The following is a 20,407-nucleotide window of genomic DNA, read 5'->3' as shown; positions in this document are numbered from 1 at the left end:
AGGAAAAAGTGGCATCAATGTTCACTGGCTACAGGTTACTTACTTCTCTTTTTAATTAGTATTCTATCTTTTGTTGATTAATGATTCTCTTGCTCCTCATGCCAATTAGTTCACATGCTCGGTCTTTCTCTCCTTTTAGGGTCAGCTGGCCATGAGTGGGTGGTCACGATCTCCCCTTGCTGGAATTACCTTAAATCAGTAAGAGCTGATTCAGCATGCTTGCTGAGTTGCCTTTATTAGTTTCTTCCTTATCTTGGGGCTTCTGCCAAATGTCCTTGTGGCCTGTAAATCCTGCATTCTTTGTACCCACTATCAGTGGTAAATCCTTCTTCCCAAGCCTTGTTAACCTCATCCTAAGTCTCAAATCACTGAAACATGTTGAGCCCTAAACCTTAAGGCAATTCTACTAACAAGCAATTTGTTTTCCTAACACTTGAACATCATTTGGAGCTTACTTGCTAGCTACCTGTTTATTGGATTAAATCTCCCTTCTTGTTGATTAAACTTGAGAGTGTTCAAAGATCAAACACCAAAGAAATGATTCCTTAAGTTTTTTACATATTCCACGTTTTGCATCATTGCTGCCAGAGGAACACACTCAGGGTGGAACAAGTTGTGTCAGGGGAGATTTAGGCTAGGTATCAGGAAGAAGTTCTTCACTCAGAGGGTGGTTGTGCACTGGAACAGGCTCCCCAGGGAAGTGGTCATAGCACCAAGCCTGACAGCATTCAAAAAGGATTTGGACAATACTCTCAGGCACATGGTGTGACTCTGGGGGATGTCCTGTGCAGGGCCAGGAGTGGACTTGATGATCCTTGGGGGTCCATTCAAATTCAGGCTATTCAATGACTCTCAGTCCCTTTGTACACTCCTGCCTCTGGCCATTGCCTGTCAGAATAAGCCCATTTGGAAAAGCAGCATCTGTCACTCATGGCCTGCACAAAGCCAAGATGACAGGATTCTGCTCCAGGCTGTATGCCCTAGACACCTGTAAGGAAAGCACTGGTGAAAAAACACCTTGGTGTCCTCTTCAGCTTCTTGTGGCACTGGGGAAGCTGAGACCTGATGCAGTACTGGCTCCTGGAGAGAATGGTCACACTGGTATCAGTGACCCATCAGCAGCAATGAAGCACCTGGAGCTATCTCCTCTGGCTCCTGGCATGCTGATGAACCACTGGCCACAGGTATTTGTTACAGGGATTTATTAAGTTATTTGTTACGGGGATTTTATAAGTTTATTGTACAAGCAAAACTTAAGACTTTTGGCCCCCATACCAATACCTTGATCTCCAGCTCTAGGTTAAATTGATTTCAACACACTTGATCTCAACAGTCAGCAATTTTCACTGGTTAGAAAATAGAACTTTTCTAATCACTGAAAAAGTTTTTTTTTACATAGTAAAAAGCAAAAAAGCCCAAAGGAAGCAGTTCCCCTGCTGTCACAGAAGGAGTGATGTGATGTACAAAAGCACAGCCTGAGGTTTATAGCTCTACCGAGATACTTGACTTGCATATTTGTGTTATTTCACACCCCTTCCCTAGAAAAGGTGTCCATCCCTTGGCAACAGTTACCCTACAGTACCCACGGTAAAACTGTAACAGTAACCTCACTATGTAAAGAAAGCATTGGAAGATTTTTTTTTCTTAATCATACAACCAAGTAAGTCAAACCCAATACATTCAGAGGAGCCAAGGGCTTTTCAAAGGTGGGGGTGCTGCAAAGCAGCAGGGTTATTGTATTTAAAAACAAGTCATTCCATATCTGTAATGTCAAGTTCATTGAAGTTCATCGGTTAAAAACCAACGCTAAATATTCAAAGAGGTTTAGACAAACACAAGCTATTTAGTACAACTGGTTCATTTATTGAAAACTGCTCTAACATAACTTGTTATGAGATTGTCACAGAGGGTAAGAAGGCATCAGAAATGAAACACTGAATAGTCTGTGGCTGCATTATCCCTTCCAATTCCCCACCAGCAAAAGGAAGGCCCTAAGGCTGTGTGGCTGATACAGTACAAATGCTCACTAAGTAATCTAAAAGAGGATTGCACTACAATATTGTGCTCAAGTCTTAATGCATTCAGCTGCTCAAGTGTAAACAAGTTTCAGGAAGATCAGAAATCGCCAGAGATTGCTTAAATCAACTCAGAATTTAAATTGACACAATTCTTTATTATTTTTGTTAAGTGTTTTGTTTTAGATGTCTCCATCCTACATAAAGGCTGAAATACATGCAGTTGTGACTGCAATCAAAATATTTACTTAGTGAAAGTGATAAGGTATTCTGGGTAAGCTTGAATGTCATTAAAAATTACGAACATGGTAGGCTGGCTCACATTATCAGTTGAACTATCATACAGTTCTACAGAATTGCTAAAATTTTTTCGTGCTGGAGTAATTGATCCTTTTTTCCCCAGAGAATATTCTCCAACAATGACCCGGGCCAAGTACATGTACTTCTTCCCATTCAGATCTGGCGTGGAGTACTGGTCATGGGCAGAATAGCTGGCATTAACAGCAAAGTATGTTCCGTTTCCAAAGTTTGCAGCTGTAGTCAGAAAAGCAAAGGTTCGTGAGTGTTTCAGTAGCAGTAACTCCTTATCTGCCATCTTCAGAGCATGTGACTCTCTGGACTACTCTGCTTTTTATTTGCAATAGGGAGATACAACAAAATAAATAATTTTGAATACAAGATAAGACTATACATGGCATGGCAAATCAGTCCTAGTCCTATACAGGAAAACAAGAGTTGTTTTGAAAGTTACATTACCATGCATTCCAGCATAGCTCCGGTTAAATCCTTGTTTGTTAATAAGAATTAAGGACTCCTGACTCGTCCCATGAAACAGAAGCCTCTCATTATTTCTGTTGCCATTTTTTTTTTCAATTTCACACTTTTTTATTTGGTAGTTTTTCCATAAATATTGATTCTGTACTCTTTCAATCTGTGAAGTTTGAAAGTAAGACAGAAAGAAAGTGGGTAGGTTGCTGTCATGAAAAAAATTGGCCTATCAATCATACAATCTGCTTCAAAGATTCCCCTCCTAGCTCAAATACACATCAATCAGATGATGAAAAGAGTTAGTCAAATCCTTCCAAACTCTGGCATGGCAGATAGCAGAACCCAGCCCAAACCATAAGACAAACACTTCCTGGGAAACAATACAGGAGCTTTTCACAGGTTTCCAGGCTGTAGATGCCTGCTGGGCCTGCACAGCACATGTGGCATATGTGGGCAAAACACATGCTCTGCTACACCAAAAACCATTCCAAGGAAGAGCAATCTCCCCTGGAGCTGAAGAAGTGACTGCTTAAGAGCTGGCCCAAATACCTCAACTGCAACATTAAACTCATTTAGGCTGAATAAAGTTAATGACAGCCAGAAAGACTTGTCCCAACTTTAGAAATCCCGGGGGAATTTCTTTTTCTGTTATCAGTATCCTTCCATCACTTGCCATTAAGTTATCTATGCTCAGAAATGATTACTTGCTTTTACCTTTTCAATTCTGAATAATGGACAGGTCTGCAGAAACCTTACTTGCACATCTTTATATTCTCCCGAGTCTGGTTTTATTTCCACTATTTTGAGTTGCTCATTTTCCATAGGGTCCCACGTTGGAGGGAGCACTGGTGACTTTTGATCTGCAGAAGAAACATGATCAATCATATTCACCTGAATTTCCTGCCTAAAATTAAACATGAACTGCTACAAATCCTTCTAGAAGTCCACACATCTTGCTTATGGATGACTCAGAAAGAAGGATCTCCTTGTAAAAGACCAGCAGTAAATGGAAGAGGGTATGGCTCAAGAACAGAAGTGAGCTGAGATCTAGCATGACAATTGCTACATTAGAACATTATTGCTGGTAAGCCTGCTAAGAACTTCAGAACGCATTACTCTCTTTTCAAAATATTTTAAATAGCTGCAAAGTTCTTTTACTTCCCAATTTGGTTCCTTTCAACATTCTCCAGAAAAGCACCTGCACAAAGCTCCTAATGTGTACTTTAAATATTCTCATCATTCCCTTTTCTCTTACTGGATGCAATCAGGTTGTCCCATGAGAACATCAGTCTGTCAAGATGCTTTTCCTTACCTTTGGATTTGTCGATACGTATAATGGATATCTGTTCTCCTTGGGCATCCACAGCAGTCTTGTGTTCCATATCCACTGTGTATATTCGCTCACCAATGATGACTTCAACAGTTTTCTGCTTTGTCATGTAAGCATTTTCCAACTCCACATTTGTGAGACTGTTGAAAGGTACATAGGAACCCATTCCACTGTATTTCCATTCAACTGAATTTTGTAGAAGTTTTGCCTGGGTCTCTTTAGCAGCTTTTATCTTGAGGATCATTTTATGAACAGCTAAAGAAGCCAGGCAGACATCTTTTGCAACCCCTGTAATTTCAATTGAGGTACTCTTCAAATTAAGATGAATTTTTAATTTCCTTTCTAGGTCATCCAGTTCTTCAGCCTCTTCTTCACTGAAATGAGAGATAGTCTCATCTACAATTTCTGTATGAGACTGTTCTCTTGAAATTGCACTTCTCAGCCACTTTTCAGCTTCTTCCACTTCTTTTTTATTTTCACCACAAATCTGCACAACAGCCAGGTCGATTTTCTTTTCCAAAACCACATCGGTTTTTTTCTTTGGGGAATGTTTCTCAGAGCTCCAGAGTGCTACATTGAAGTACATAAATATTGTCATTAATATTAATCTCTTTTAGCTGGGGCTAAACAGACTGCTCTATAACCTGTATTTAAGTGACATCTACTTACATTTACCCATGTTATATGCCTTGGAAGCAAACCATTTGATTCGTCTTACAGCAGTAGACTGTTCTCTTTTCTGCATGCTTTCTTGGAATGCAATCATCAGAACTGGCTGAAAGATGACAACTTTAATCGTTTTCACAGATGTAGCAGAATTCCTTTTTGCAAAGTCAGTTACTGCATCTATCATGTTGCCAGCTACCTCAATTGGATTGCGGCGTGCCTCTCCTGAAAAAAGTTGCAGATATTTTGCTCTAGAAAGTGTTAATAACTTTTAAAGATGATTAAAACATCTTTAAAAGAAGAGTTATGAACATACCCACACAATCACCTAGATCATAAACAGGTTGAGAATATCGTCAGGCTGGCAATCAAGAAAGGTTTCTATTTATCAGGAAAAGAAAGCTGGGGACCACCTCTCCAGTAAAGGAAAAATGCAAGTTTCCTTTTGTTGGCTTGGTAACTGATCAGGTTATGATATGGCTTGGGTAACTAACAGGCCACAGGCCTGCTGCTCAGTGACCCAGTAATGCATTCCTTGCTCAAAATGCAAGCCTAATTTTATTCATGCAAGAGGTTCCCACGTGCACAGGGTGCAGTTCTGGATTCTCAAGACCAAGAGAAGAAAAAGAGCCAATCTGGGCTTTTTGACATTTGTATCAATCCTGCATGTGCAGCTGCTGGCCAGAGTTCCATCACCTACTGATTTCAGCAATGGAGAAGTAGGTCCCTGGCTACTCTCTGAAGAGCTGCCCACACATACCAGGCTGCAGGTTCTTCAGCAAGCAGAGACATGCCTTTGAATCCCTGTTAGCAAGGAAGTGCTGGCTTTAGAAAACTCATGCTCTTGATGTACTAGATCACTCTAAGGAGTGAAGCTTTCTAGCTTTCATAAGCCTCTAATAAGACTTTTAAAGACTGCATATTTCCAAATATATCTTCACCAAATAATAACCTCTCCAGATAAATCAAACTCATCACCTGAGCCCTGAGATCAGCAGAATCACATGCACTGAACCCTTTTCAGAAAAGGGAGACACAGACCTGTTCCAATTGCTGGGAAGGTGACAGAGGTGTACTGCCGCAGCTCACACTCCTGGAGCACCTGGGAAACCAGGGACCTGATGTCACTTTGGTAAACAAAATGCATTATGTTTTTGCATGGCAGGTTTCCTGCCTGGGTGATGATATAGTTCTTGTCAGTTTGCTGGGCTGAAACATAAGTAGGAAAAAACAATCAACAATTATCCCCAATATAGATGTGTAGTAGTCCTCACTAGGAAATAAGAAATGTTGAGAAATATGCCCCAGGATAAGCTTTGTGTCTCCTCCCATAAAGTGAGCAACCCCTTCACTCAATTTTCTCTTCCCAGGCACAAGTGCTCAGTTTATTTTTGTACAATATTTGCCTCCTTTGGCAAATAAATTTAGTGTGTGCCTTTATTTGTCAGGTTTGCTCAGTAAACTTGGAGAACTTCATGTAGACTGGCACTCTGTCCACACACACACACACACACACACAAATATGCCATCTACCAGCAGGCCACCTAGCCCCCTTGGTCTGTGCAAGAACAGCTTATTTACCTCAGATCTCTTCCACATAGTTCTCTGACCTCCACACCTGCATATTTCCCACTTCCCTTATTTTCTGGTGTTTTAAACCACATCCATCTTTACTCCTCTTTCATTACAGTTGCTGTTCAACAGCTCTATTTAGCCTACAAATGGTTTCTCTATTAACATTTTTGCCAGCATCACCCCTTGCTCATGGCTCTTTGATGTTGACTTGTTTTTTATCAAGGAAATCTTTGCTGGAATAAGAGGATAACAATAACAATAGATTTGGATCTTCATGTATGCTCAGAAGCTGTCTCCTTCTGGAGACTTTTCTTTTCCTTCCCTCCTTAGATGTTTTACAAATATCACATTAACTGATTAATGTTGTTGCTGTAACACAGTGTGTAATACAGATGGAACTACAGTGGTCAGTACTGAAAAAATATTCCAAGAGATTCCCTGCCATGCATTAACACCTTTGGAAAGGTCAGAAATGTTGTACCATACCTAATACACGACATTCATCTTCAACTGCTTTTCCAGCACCATTCAGAATTGCTCTGGAGACACCTTAAATGAGAAGAACAACATGAATCCACTGTTACTGCTGTTAAAGTCCCATCTGAGTCAGAACTGTATGCCTCATCACATCTAAAATGTCTCAATTCTGGTAACATTACAGATTATAAATTAAAAACACTGTAGCCAAAATTTAAGCCTTATATGCTTTTCAATTCAAATTGATGTTTTGAGTACCTAAGAAGTTTCACTAAGGCCAAAACCTCACTGATGTTTGTCTCCTCCTTTAGTTGGAAAGGTGTTCTATTAAAAGATTTTTAGTTTCCCTTTCTGCAAGGGAGTTTTAAACATGCTGTCCTGTAACAAAGATAAACAAGTGAATAAAGTTCAGACACTCCCTAACTGAACTTTTGTATCCTAGGAAGGAAAACAGAAATGACACTGTGAAGCAAATAAAAGGCTTTAAAGCATTGAAAAAAATACTTGCTCCACTTCCTTCCCAGCCCTTCCAAGCACACATACTTTTTTCACAAATAGTATCAATTAAAATACCTGTTTTGAGGCTGAAGGTTTGGTTTGTTATGTTTACAATGGCATCTCCCTCCTCCTTGGTAATGTCACCTTCTGCCACCCGGAACACGACGGAGCCAATTGTCATTTCAGGCACATTGTGTGCTGAGGTTGAAGGGACAGCAGAAAAACCTGCAGGGAAAGAAATACAGACCCTGAGCAGAAAGGAGTGATTGGGTACAATGCCTACAGAGACCACACACTGGCTACACACACTGTGTGCCTGTGGAAAGGATTGCCTGCCATGCTAACTGAAAATCATTCCTTCTCACAGGAGTCTGTACTCAACCTGCACTCATTCCCATAATTTCTACCATGGCAGAATGGCAGGGAAAACGTGTTTTGCTGCACACCTGTTATGCAGACACTACTTAGTGACATTTTACCATTGCAAAACTCCAATGCAAGAGAGCAGCAAACTTTCCAAGTCTCACTGCCTTTTTCCTGAGTCTCACAGAGTTTCCAGGCAGGTTTTCTACTTCTTGAAAAGGTGGAACTTTTTACCCACGTGTTATTTGTAAAATCATAATTAAGTTTTTGACATGTAACTCATTTTCTACAGGCTGCAGTTCCATTAAGATGGATAATACCGAAGACATTTCAGTTTGGTTTTGCTATTCATCTGAACATGTAAAAGGTTTAAGAGAATTTCAAAAAGACCACTTCAACATACATACCCAGGATCTCACCTGCCTTCCCAGGACACAGGAAGACACTGCCTTGCTCACAGTTTAATCTACTCCTGCAGCAATAAAAGAAAAAGCACTGCTTATGCCCTTGACACCTTTATAGCTTCTGCTGTTCCAATTTTGAGGGGCGCTATCCAGATACAGAATCACAGGAACGCTTTTTTTCTTATCATCTCTAACACTATTTCAGACATAACAGACACTCAGCCTGAAAATACGGCCTGCACAGCAGCCACTCAGACTTTGGGAATGACATGCCCACCAAGGAAGTACCTAAATAACCATAATGAATGCATTCCCTGCTGTGCGCCTACTGATTTAAAAAAAATCAGTAGGGGCACAGCTTCTGTGAATAAACCTTACCTGTGCTTTGGCTAGTGTCATTTGTAGAAGGCTTCTGCCCTTTAACAGCTACAGACCTGCTTTCAAGTTCATCTGAAAATTCCTAGAGAATGAAATTACAATCAACCCCTGTAGAATTCTTCACACAGAGAAATAAAGGTTTGAAAAGCGAAGCCAAAAAGCATTTACAAAGAACTAAATTGAAATTACTTCACATCAGCTACCACAATGCTGATGGCAAGTCCTGACAGATGTTGTTCTCAGAGAGCAAGGCTGCTCAGTGTGAGCAACACAAAATCACAAATAACCGAGCCAAAGCCCTAGTTACCATTCCACAGGAATACAGCAGCAGAAGGCATCCTTACAGTGAGTGAGTAGCTCACACTAACTCAGCTCTTACAGGGAATGTAAGAAACAATTCTCTATGCCCAATAGCTCAGGCTTTGACACAGTAGCCCTCAAGTTTAGCCTTTCAAAATGTATTGAAAGCTCTTGCACAAAGTACAGAAGGCAACAGATGTAGAAACACTTATCTGGACATCAAGTCACAGCGTGACTGCTCTCTTTTGGTGTGAAATGAGAAACTTGAGTGTGGACATAGAAAATTTATGCTAAGGGGACACTGAAGAGAGGGGGATGGAGAATACTTATATGTTTCTACTGGAGAAGTTTATCAGCACAGCAGTCTTAGCACAAAGATTCCTCCTGAAAAGACACCAGCACTCCATTAAAAGCACACCTGTTTGCCAAGGGTGAAGGCACTGAAGCAGTAGTTACAGCAAACTTGTCTGCCCTACATGCTGAAGAATTAGGTGAGTTCATGAGATAAAGAGTAATTATACTTTTGTAGATATTATTCTCAGGAAACAGAAAAGGATAGGAAGGGAGCAGGACTGTACTTGATACATGGGTGACCATGGGAGGTAGAACCAGAAAGACAACTTTCAGTATAGATGAGAGAGACTGTCAGCAAACTTTTTCTTTAGTATAAGAACAAGAACCTTGAAGATTCTTTGAATATCATCAGATAGCCAAGTATCATGAGACAGACTCAGATTCACCACAATATAATAGAGAGGAAGCCACAGTAACTCACCTGAATATTAGCTGTGTCTTTTGTGTGCAACAGGAAGTGAACTTCTTCAAGAGAATTCACTCTGTTTTCATTACTGAATTCAAACACTTTGTCAAACAATAATTTAGCAACAAGAGATCTCGGGAATTCTAAATTCCCTGTCCCAATTGCTGGAAAAGTAATTGATTTCAAAGACAGTTCTTCAGCAATCTCCAGGCATTTTGTGATTATGTCACCCAAGACCTGTAAAGCACAATTATTTTTCCAGTTACTGGAGGTAATTTTTTCCCAGTATGTGTAATGTAACACCTTCCATTTCAGCTATCTCTTCATACTAAAATACAATTAATTCCATACACAAGGAATTTATTAGTCAACAAGGGATCAGCCCACAGTTAAAAAAGAGTGACACTGTCTCTCATTTCAAGGAAAAGTGGCATTAAACACACTATAAATCCCAGAAAAAAATCAGGCAAATAAAGACCCTTTTACCTTTGAAGGTGTGTTTTTCTGGGACCACGCAGGCACCACAGCATGAAGCACAACACTGCAAGCCAGATTGTAACCTTTAGTTTTCAACACAGATCCTTCCTCAGGTACTCTTCCTCCACCTTCTTTGTTCAAGCCTGTCTGAAGCATTGGCCCTGCCTTGCTTAGCAAAGCTTTACCAAGTGGCCCTTTGTCAAGCTGGAGATCTTTGCCAACACTGACAACAACAATGGATGTCTGAAAAACACACAAGCAAAAACTCTAGCTTGTAAAAGTCAAACTTAAATTTTGCATTGGATAATCAAATAGAGCCTGCCTGATGGTCTACAAGGTAAATTTTTGGGACAGCAAGCAGAAAGAACAAAATTTCTGGTTTATTCCAAAACTATGTTCAATTCTAGTATCATGAGCCTGCCCAAAGAAACACAAAACTGAGTTAATGAAATTAAATTCAGCCTAATGGGAGTGACAATTCTGCATTCTTTGTTTATTCATTCTGCCTCCATTTGAAAAATATTTGTGGAAGTTTGTTCTCAAAGAGAGGCTCACAGACCAAAATCTGAGTTCACTGAGGTAGGCAGGGCCTCCCATGCATGGCTGGTTTAGGGGGACAAGCAGATGCTGAAGACAAGACTTGGGGTAATCAAAGGAGAAAGAAGTGAGAAAAGTAGTAACTTATGATTGAGAGAAGTACAAAGGGCACTGAACATTGTGTCAAACCCTATATTTAGCTCCTCAGGAAGGGCCCCGTACACATTTTAACACATATTCTGCCCTGGCCAACTGGAGCAGCTGCATGCACAAGTTGTGGGAGGCATCCACTCCTCAGAGGCTCTGCAGAAGGGTCCCATCGGAGCTGCTTTCAATATTGGAAATCCCAGTAAAGGACCCATCAGCCAGCTAACAGAAATTCAGTGCAGGAGGCAACCAGAAATCAATTAGCAAAATCACTGGTTCTCCACAGGAAGTGCAATACCAACTGCATTTTTCATGCCAGTGTTCAACAACGACAATGGTTTTGTGTTTGTTAGTTTTAAAAAGACACAAAGGAACCCACTTTTTATTTCAAAAGGAGATAATTTAGAACACTTACTGTAGCATCTTCAATGCTTCCTGTTTGCAGGACGATGTTAAGGCCTTCCTGAGTTGTTATGAATGGGAAGCTATTAATATGCTCGGAAGTTCTCCTCTGCCTAGGTTGAGGAACTGTACTGACATGATGCAGTGGTCTGTAGAAAGTTGAAGACTCTGAAAACACTTCTCCAAACGCCTTGCTGAAAGCCTGAATGTTATCCTGTGCAAAACCCACAAGATGAACCTCCTTCAAGCTGCTGTCCCCCTTGGACTCTTCCAAGGTCTCCTTGATGGAGGATACAATGGAATAAGTACACAGTTCCATTGGGAAGCCAAAAATCCCTCCACTTATAGCAGGCAGAGCTATGGAATGATGATTGTGTGTTTCAGCCAGCTGTAAACAATTTTTCACTGTCTTCCTCAACAAGTTCACACACATTTCTGATCTGTCCCTGTTCCACCTGGGCCCGACAGCGTGGATGACGTTCTTGCAGGGCAGTTTACCGGCGCGTGTGATCACTGCGTTACCAGGCTGCAAATTCCCCAGCTCTTTCACCAGCTCATTGCACTCCTCCTGCAGTGCTGGCCCAGCTGCCCTTGACAGTGCCTCAGCCAGGCCACCAATGTGGTTTAGGTCTTCATTAGATGCATTCACCACAACATCAACAGGATGAGTGCACAAGTCAGCTTTATAAAGTGCTATTACAGTTTCACCCATGGTCACTTTCATATGGAGCTTGCCTCTGTCACTATGTTGTTTCTGTTCTTTCAGTTGTTCTTCTGGCTGCTCTTCCAGTAGGACTAAACACTTGTACACTTCTTTTATATGGGGGGCCAAAAGGTGTGCTTGCTCTTTTATATATGCCTTGGCTCCTGGCAAGTCAATCACCACGCGCTTAAAATGCAGACCAGACAGAATTCCCTCAACCAAGCTGACTCCCTCCAGCACTTTCGTCTTTGGCCCACTCAACAATATAACTTCACAGTTTTTCTGTGCACTAAAGTCAACTTTCACACCTCTTTTTGGTAAGGCAGCCCAATCACTGACCTTCTCTCTCTTAAAAAACTTTATGAGTGCCAATGGCTTTCCTTCAATGACCTTTTGCACTTGAGTGTTTTCATCTATAAAGTTGGAAAGCTCCTCAAAGGCTTTTGCTACAGCTCCAGAAAGACCAGCAATCATGATCTGACTCTCTGCCTGAGTGACTGCTACAGCTCCACTAGAGCAGTTTTCCTTGACTAGAATCTGCCATTCCTCCTTCTGGAGGACTGACTCATCCACCAAAGTAATACTTTTGTGGTCCAGTTCTTTCTTTATTTCTTCCTCTGCTTTTAGGAGATCTTCAGGAGCATTCCCTCTCAGGATGATCTCTCCTGCACCAAGCTCATAAAAGACATTAATTTGTTTTGATATAAACAGGCTCTGTGACAGGGTTTCATTATCAATATGCTCTAAAAACTGAATTATGTAAGGGTGGACATCAATTGTTTTCTTTGCCATTTTGCAGACATGATCAAGTATTTCTCCTTTTACTTTGTAAACTTCCTCAGGCACTCCAGATAGGTTAATGCTCTTCTCCAAATTATCATAAGTTATTTGCATGTCTGGGAACTCTGCACGAATTTTTTCTTCCAGACCAGTAATGCGTAAAATTCCATATTCCCCTTTATTCACTGTCTTGACTTTCAGTTCAGTTCTTTGCTTTTCTCTTTCAATCTCTCTGGTGGCCTTTTCGACCAGAAGCTTCAGCTCTTGTTCAACCTTCTTCACAACTTCTTTTTCACCTACTAGAACATGTAAATCCTTGGACATATTTGGGGTTATCAGAACTTTGTCATGGGCAAAGCTGTTCCTAATGGCTCCCCACACTTCTGTGCTTACTTGACAGTTAATTGCTTCATATTTTGATATGGTGTGTGAAAATGCTGTGGAAACTTCTTCTTTCCATGCCTTGACCAATCGAGATACTGATCTCTTCCGCTCAGAAAAAATAGCTGAAGGATGCAAAGTAACTGCTGGATCTGCACAGAGGGCATCAGGCCACACTGGCACACAATTACATTTTCCCATTTCATGATTTATTGCCTCAATTAAGCTACTATTTCTTTGCAAATAATTCCAGATATAGGGATCCAGAGGCAATGTAATTGGATCTGGTTTCTTTATCTGGGGCCCTTCCTTTCCATATAGAGCTGTTTCCAGTGAGGTGTAGTAAGGATAGACAAAGATTGGTGTTTTGTTGAGTGAATGCTTCTTTGCCAGGATATTTGTTACATCTAAAACAAACAAACAACCCCCCAAGTTATTAATGTCAGCACTTAGGATCTTCTCTTTTGTTTTGGTTTTTTTTTTCATTGTTTGGGGGTTTTAAAATTATACTTTCTATTTAATAATGTTTGCTATTTTTAAGAACATTTTTAGATTAATTTCCTCCCCTTCCCAAATAGAAAAAATTCCAGATTTTTAAAGAATTATTCTTTTTAAATGCCAGAAACTAAGCTGAAGAGAGACGGTCAAGCACAACAGCATCTACCTCTGGGAGGAGGTGTGTATAATCTCTGCCCCCACTTCTCTTATATGCTGTACTTGAAGTGCCCAGCTCCATAGCTGTCTGGGCTATTACTCAGCAGTTCAAACCACAGCTCCTCTGTTTCCCCAAAATACCATCTCTTTCCTTCAACTCTTCAATTCTCGCCTTCACTGCAATGCCTCCAGCTTCTCCCTTGTCCTACACTTTTCACAGTCACTCAGCTTTCTGCCATTGACTGGACAACCCACAGCACTTGCTCTCCAGCCAAAAAGCTGACCAAGAAATTGTCCTGAGATGAGCCAGACTGGGCATGTTGCCATGGGCAGCTGGTGGCCAAGATAGCAGGAGGGGGGGGGGGAATCCCCTATGCCCAGGGGGCTGTGCACTCTCCACAGAACTCAAACTGCAACCTGAACTCTGTAAGAATCAAGGCCTGGGTGAAATAAACTATCTAGAAAATTAAAAAATTCTATGCCTTATGCCCAGCTGGTCCAAAGCTGAAGCTTGCACTCCAGTTAGCATGAGACCTGTGGGCAAAGCACCACGTCTGCTGTTTTGCAAGGGCAAATATATTTATATATATATAGATATAGATATTCCTCTAGAAATATAGATATTCCTCTAGAAAATCCACATTTTGGTCTTTAAATGGGAGGTTCTCAAAGCAATAAGGGCTCTGCATTTCTGCATTACCCTTTTGGTCACCAAATGTAATGATAGCTGCATCTTCATCAGGCAGCAGTTGAACATCCACCGTCTGCGCACCGCCGTACTTCTCATTTTCAAAGTAGATGGTTATATAGTGACTGGAGGTGTTGGGTGGTATATTTTCAGCCCTAACACTTTTTGTTTGCTCAAGGCACCGTGCAGTAATGTTTTGTTCCCTTGCTCTCTGGTTCTGATTCAGCTTTTTAGCAAATTCCTCTGCATCTAGAAAGAGAAAGGAGAAGAAAAAAGAAAAGATCAAACTCAGAGCTTGTTTTTCTACCATGATGTTAGCAAACTATCACTGTGTACACTGATCAAAGCACTGAATTACAAAATCAGTCCAGAGCTGCCCACAAAGCTCTTTCCATATATTCAGTATCTGTCACTCAGTATTCTCCTCATGGTTGATCACAATTGTTGACTACAGTGACACAGCCAGAATTTGCCACCAGTTTTCCTACTGACTGTCACTGGGTTCTTTAGCATCAGCAGTTAAACAACATCAGGTTCATTTCTGGGCTATGGCTTTGCACACAACTAATGAGACATAAGTTAACAGTTCAAATTCTGTGCATTTTATGATAAATACATTCTCATTTTGGCTATTTCCCCCCTGTTATCCTCACAATAAAAGACAGTCAAATCACTTTTCTGTCTGTCAAGGAAAAATAACTAAGTTTCTTAAAGATCCACTTATTTCCTAAAGGCTACACCAAAAATTTAGGACTGGAGCATGACTTGAGAGACAAATCATTTCTAAGGCAGAAAAACCTACACCTTCTCTGTAGCTTTTGGCAAGGACAGCTTTTACCATCGATCTGTTCTCAGACCAAGTACATCTTTCACTGCTTGTTTTAAGTTATAGTTTGGTTTTAGTCCCACCTGTTGTGTTTACTTTTAAAACCAGAGCTAGCTCTCTTTCTGACTTGCACTGGCCTCTCTACCTCACAGATAAAGGTTATGGCATTAACTTTAGTAAAGTAAATCCTCATTTAAAAGGACACAATATCAGATCAAACCGTAAAAATACGAAAGATAATACTTCCAGCTTAATCTCACTCACACACATGCATACATACACGTAGCTAATAAAAAGAGCTTCAACTCTGACTCCTTCTTACCAGTATTTCCAGTAAAAGTAACTACAGCAGCACATAACTCAGGTATCATTTCCACACTGAAGTCACCATCCTCCTCTGACAAGCCACTGACATTCTCTACCAGCAAAATTAACATGCAATCTTTGGTTGTGTCCTTCACATTTTCCAGCACAACTGCGGTGGGAAGCAGGGATCCTTCAGAGTTCTCCATTTGGCACGACTCCTGGGAAGTCGCCACTTGCCACGGCTTCACAATCAGATCAATTTTACTCAAGTGATGCTTTCTTTGCAAAACTTCTTGGGCATCTAGTCCCATAGAAAAACAGAGATGTCACAGCAGAGTAGCATGTTAAACAACAGCAATAATATACCATTTCTGCTTGGAGCAATGCCCACAGAGAGATCCTGCACCAGCAAAGGCCTATTTTTAAAAGGGAGCTTAAGCAGTGTAACACCCACAACATACCTTGTTCATCCTGAAAGGTGATGATGACTTGGTCATCCTTTTTGACATAGGACTCAATGGGCCCCCCACCAGACCTCCTTTTACTTTCAAAGTACAGTTCCAAAATCTCATCTTCTATTTCCTGCCCAAAGGCAGTGGTTACTACTACAGCAGAATTCCTAGAGGTTGCTTTCTCTGCTTCCAATTTCTCACAGGACTCTGAAATAAAAGATCACATCTTATAGGCTCAGGCAAAAGTTAAGGAAAAAAACAAGCTTCCCGCCTTCCAAGCTTACATGCCACTTTTTGTTCAGATCACACTCATGGTCAGGGAAAAGAACAGGGAAAAGAATCCCAAAGAAGTTAAGCAGATCACTAGTGGGAGTTGCTGCAACAACATATAGGAAGGAAACCCTTCAGTTCATCACCAGACAAGGACAGCAGAAGTAAAAGATACAAAAGCTTCTTCACAAACACGCAATGAGGGGAACCAGTGCTCCCCATTCACAGTTCAGACATAGCTGTGGGTCGCTTGGGTTTTATACTTGCTGGCTGCCACGGCTGCTCAGCTATACCTGGGGACACAGTTCCTGATGCTCTGGCACAGGGCTGCTCCAGCAAGGCTGGCAGCAGCTGGGAAGGTCTGGGTAGGGACAGCCTTAGCCAGAACAAAGGCCAGCTTTCACTGCTGTCCCCAAAGGAAGAGACCTGTCTGAGGCAGACAGTGAAGTGGGGGCTCTAAAGGGACTCACAGAAAGGAAAAAATTCATTTCTTCCTTTTAGCCTGGGATCACAATTCCTACACTACATTAGACAAACAACAAAAGCCACAAGGGTGACCAGGGTACTGCTGCAGCAGAAAGGTCCAGAAAACCAGAGGAGCAAGAATACAGTGGTCACCACCAGATAAGTGACACACGTACCTCTCTTCTCCTGCTGAGTACACACAGGAGTTTCCTTATTCTGGGAGATGGGAAGAGACACCTGGGATTCATTAACTAGAGATAAATTACAACAGTTTATCAGTTGCTGGGTACTTCAAGAAGAAAACAGACACATTAATGTACACCCAGGAGCTAGCACAGCTTGAATTAAATTTCATTTGATACTGTCAGAATCACAGACTTCCACAGATTCCTCTTTTTAAACCAAATGTTGAATTGGTTACAGAAAGACTCTGAGCTCAAGAAGCCTCGGGGATAATGTAATCATGTAGTCATGCTGCACGAACCACCATCAGCACGTCCTGCCACACACAACAGGAAAAGCTGCACTGAACATAAGAAGTGCTGAGGACATCAGCCCTTGGGAGGGAAGAGCCTTTGAAAACTGAGACCTCTGGAAGAGCCTCTGTCAGGATGTGTTTGACCCAGCAAGGATGTGTTTAACCCAGCTTGACTGCTCAATTTCCTAGTTTAGAACAAGAGGAAATGCAGCTACATTAGAAAATGAAGGACAATGGTAAGATTGACCAAACTGCTTTGCAGCCTGTGCCCTCAGCCCTCACCTGTACAATCACCCCACTATGCACAAGCGGGCACTTTGAAAGCAGAGCTCAGCGAGCTGCATGTGTATTAGCCCTGTGTATATGGATTCCTTCTGTGTGTACGGATAGTCACACATTGATGAGCTATGTATTGACCGTGTGTGTACTGATTAGTCCTATGTGTGTGTATTAGCCCGATGTTTACTGAGTAGCTGTGCGTGTATTGATTGTGCAGTGTATGTGTATTAGCCATGATAGCGTGGTCGGTCTGTCCGGTGCCTGGGATGTGGTTCGGGGTCTGCACCTTAGGAATTCCACCGTGTTTGGGATTCGGGAAGTGAAGGGGAGCGCTGGCGAGAAGAATCAAAGCGCTACGCGCCGTTCGCCCGGCTCGGCCAAGCAGCGGCTCCGCTGTTTCCCCCTGCCCGCTCACCCTCAGGGCTCGCCGGGCCAGTGCCTCGTCAGCCCCAGAGTCCCCGCCACTCGAGCCGCAGTCCCTACCTGGCGCCTGGGTCCCGCCGGCCAGTGCCGCCTCCTGCAAGGGAACCAGAGGAGAGCGGTCACCCGCGGCCACCCCGCCCGACCGGACCGCGCCCGCCTCACCCGCGCCCGCCTCACCTGCGCGGGGCCGCCGTCCGCGGGCAGCGCGGTGACCTGCAGCGACAGCCGCTCTCCGGACCCCCACACGAGCTCGTGGGCCGGCCGGCTCAGCACCCGCTCCCTCACTGCCAACAGAGCAGGCACCGGTCAGGGGGATGCGGCCGCCCCCCGCCTGTCTGGCCGCGGGCATCGCCATCACCCCCCCACCCCGCCCCGGCCCGGCCCGGCCGCTCACCCTCGGGGTGGGCGAAGCAGACGAGGATGTGCCCGGTCCCGGTGTCGGTCCCGGTCCGCAGCTCACACTCGCCGCCGCCCGAGCGCTTCTGGCTCTGGAAGTAGCAGAGCAGCTTCTTCCTGAGCGAGGGCGGCGGCTCGGCGGGGCCCCAGTCCCCTCGCACCAGCAGCGGGAAGGAGCACGGGCACTGCCCCTCCATGGCTGCCCGACGACTCTTCTCCCGCCCGCAGCTTTCGGTTTCGATTCTCGGCCGCGGAACCCGAGTGCCCGGGGCTCCGCCCAGTGCCGGGAGGCGGCCTCCGCCTCCGGGCCCATCGGGACGGGCGGGCGTCCTGGGCCCCGCCGCGCCTCCTCACGGGGCAGGACGGGCCTCTCGCCGCCCTCGGAGCGCGCCCGGGCTGCACAGCCCCTTGTGCCTCCACAGAGCCGTACCAAGTGCCACCGTGTTTTCAGCTTCTGAACTTAACTTACACTGCTTAACCACTGGCTAACACTCGCTCTCCCTGCCTTACTCTTTCAAATGAAGTCTTGATGCAAAGTAAAATTACCACTTTCATCATTCTTTGCCAGAGATGCTTCCACAACCGTGGAAGTTTGCAATGGGTGTTTACTTCAGACCAACTTTTCAGCTAGCTGGGAAGTTTTCAACCGAGTGCTCAGAACTTTCTCTTGCAAAGGTTTGTTGCTACCTCGTGCTGTGTATTTTACCCTTGTGGCCAAATATGGGGCACTAAAATAGCAGATAAATGAAGTTTTCCCCCCTAATTTCACTGACATTCATTTAAGAAATGGATAAATAAATGTCATAAAAAATTATAAGCATCCAGCTAAGCCTAGGTGTCATCGGATACTCTACTGAATGACCCATGGGGATGCCTTTGTTTCTTGGTGGCGACTGATTTATCTGTTATTTCCTAGTGCTCTGTTCTCCCCTCAACTAGCCCAGGTACATTCTCTCCTCCCTTGCTGTAGCCCTGAAAAAATTCCTGTGATTGTAAACTGAGCACATTTAATCCTAACCTGTACAGCTATGATTAGATAATAAAGGTCTGTACAGATGGTACAGAAGGTTAAAGGATAAAGGCTTCAGGAACTTTCCATGACAGCCACCAGGACTCTGCTGCACAATTCAGCCTGAAAACTTTGGCACAGACAAAATGGGAGCTGGTGAGTTACCCAACAGGGGTCTGACATCAGTGAACTGGCTTACAGGGACAGAAAGTGAAATGAGACCAAAAGTAGCTGAGATTTGATCCTCACATCTGTCTTGGTCTGGGATAGACTTAGTTTCCTTCTTAGTAGCTGGTACAGGACTTTATTGTGGATCTAGTATGAGAACAATGCTGATAACATGCTGACAGTTTAGTTGTTGCTAAGGGGTGTTTACCCCAAGGACTTTTCAGTTTCCCACGCCCTGCAAGCAGATGCACAGGGAGCTGGGAAGGAGCATGCCCAGGACAGGTGACCCAAAGCGGCCAAGAGGACATTCCATACCACAGAGCATCATGCTCAGCACAGAAACTGGGGGCAGGCAGCTGAGGGGGACCATTGCTGCTCAGTGAGGGGCTGGGCATCGGCCAGCAGCTGGTGAACAGCCATACTCTGCATCACTTGTTTCTTGTGGGTTTTATCCTCCTGTCTCTCTCATTCTCATTACAATTACTAGTAATAGTATACTTCATTTTGTTTTGATTAATAAATTGTTCTTTTTTCAATGCACAAGGCTTACTTTTCCAGTTCTCTGCCTGCTGGGGCTGGGGGGTGAGTGAGTGGCTGTGTGGGTACATAGCTGCTGGCTGGGGTTGAAGCACAGTGACAGCTTGTTTCCATGTGCAGAAAAGCTCAGTCACTTAGAAACCACTGGAGTGCTGGTATTTTACTGCATCCTCTGCTATTTTACTGCATGGAATCATGTAAAATATTAAAACAAATACAGTAACACAAAACCAGGGCGGGAAAGACATCCAACCCACATGGAAACCAAATGCTGCCCACTCGTAAAGTCAAGGTGGCAAAGTTGCAGTGCCTATTCACAATGTGGGAATCTTAAAAGAATAAAAAAAAGTAATACATTTTTAAAAAGTGTGGTGGCATGGAGTCCAAACTGCCCCAAAACATGGTGTTGCAGGGAAGCTCCTAAATCTAAAAAGTATATACAGCTATATGTATTGCAAAAAGGAGGAAAAACCTGTACAGAAGAAACACATGTGG

General features: G+C 43.1%; 1 protein-coding gene across 1 annotated transcript; it reads right to left on the bottom strand.

Annotated features, from left to right (window-relative positions):
• Positions 1 to 1,842: 1,842 nt before the first annotated feature.
• On the bottom strand, positions 1,843 to 18,436 carry LOC132330397 (protein mono-ADP-ribosyltransferase PARP14-like). The gene is made up of 19 exons (XM_059852636.1): positions 18,197 to 18,436; positions 17,980 to 18,086; positions 17,863 to 17,896; positions 16,799 to 16,873; positions 15,897 to 16,094; positions 15,452 to 15,736; positions 14,316 to 14,552; positions 11,111 to 13,368; positions 10,021 to 10,254; positions 9,550 to 9,771; positions 8,475 to 8,556; positions 7,405 to 7,554; positions 6,841 to 6,903; positions 5,821 to 5,988; positions 4,783 to 5,004; positions 4,096 to 4,683; positions 3,498 to 3,643; positions 2,772 to 2,946; positions 1,843 to 2,549 (listed from the first exon to the last, which is right to left on the bottom strand). Exons 1-19 carry the CDS (start codon positions 18,393 to 18,395, stop codon positions 2,260 to 2,262), a joined length of 5,733 nt encoding a protein of 1,910 aa, XP_059708619.1. The 5' UTR covers positions 18,396 to 18,436; the 3' UTR covers positions 1,843 to 2,259.
• Positions 18,437 to 20,407: the final 1,971 nt, after the last annotated feature.

Source organism: Haemorhous mexicanus, chromosome 8 (assembly GCF_027477595.1).
Source record: "Haemorhous mexicanus isolate bHaeMex1 chromosome 8, bHaeMex1.pri, whole genome shotgun sequence".
Classification (NCBI taxonomy): domain Eukaryota; kingdom Metazoa; phylum Chordata; class Aves; order Passeriformes; family Fringillidae; genus Haemorhous; species Haemorhous mexicanus.
Note: the sequence above shows the minus strand (reverse complement) of the source record. Positions and strands in the feature narration are given on the sequence as shown.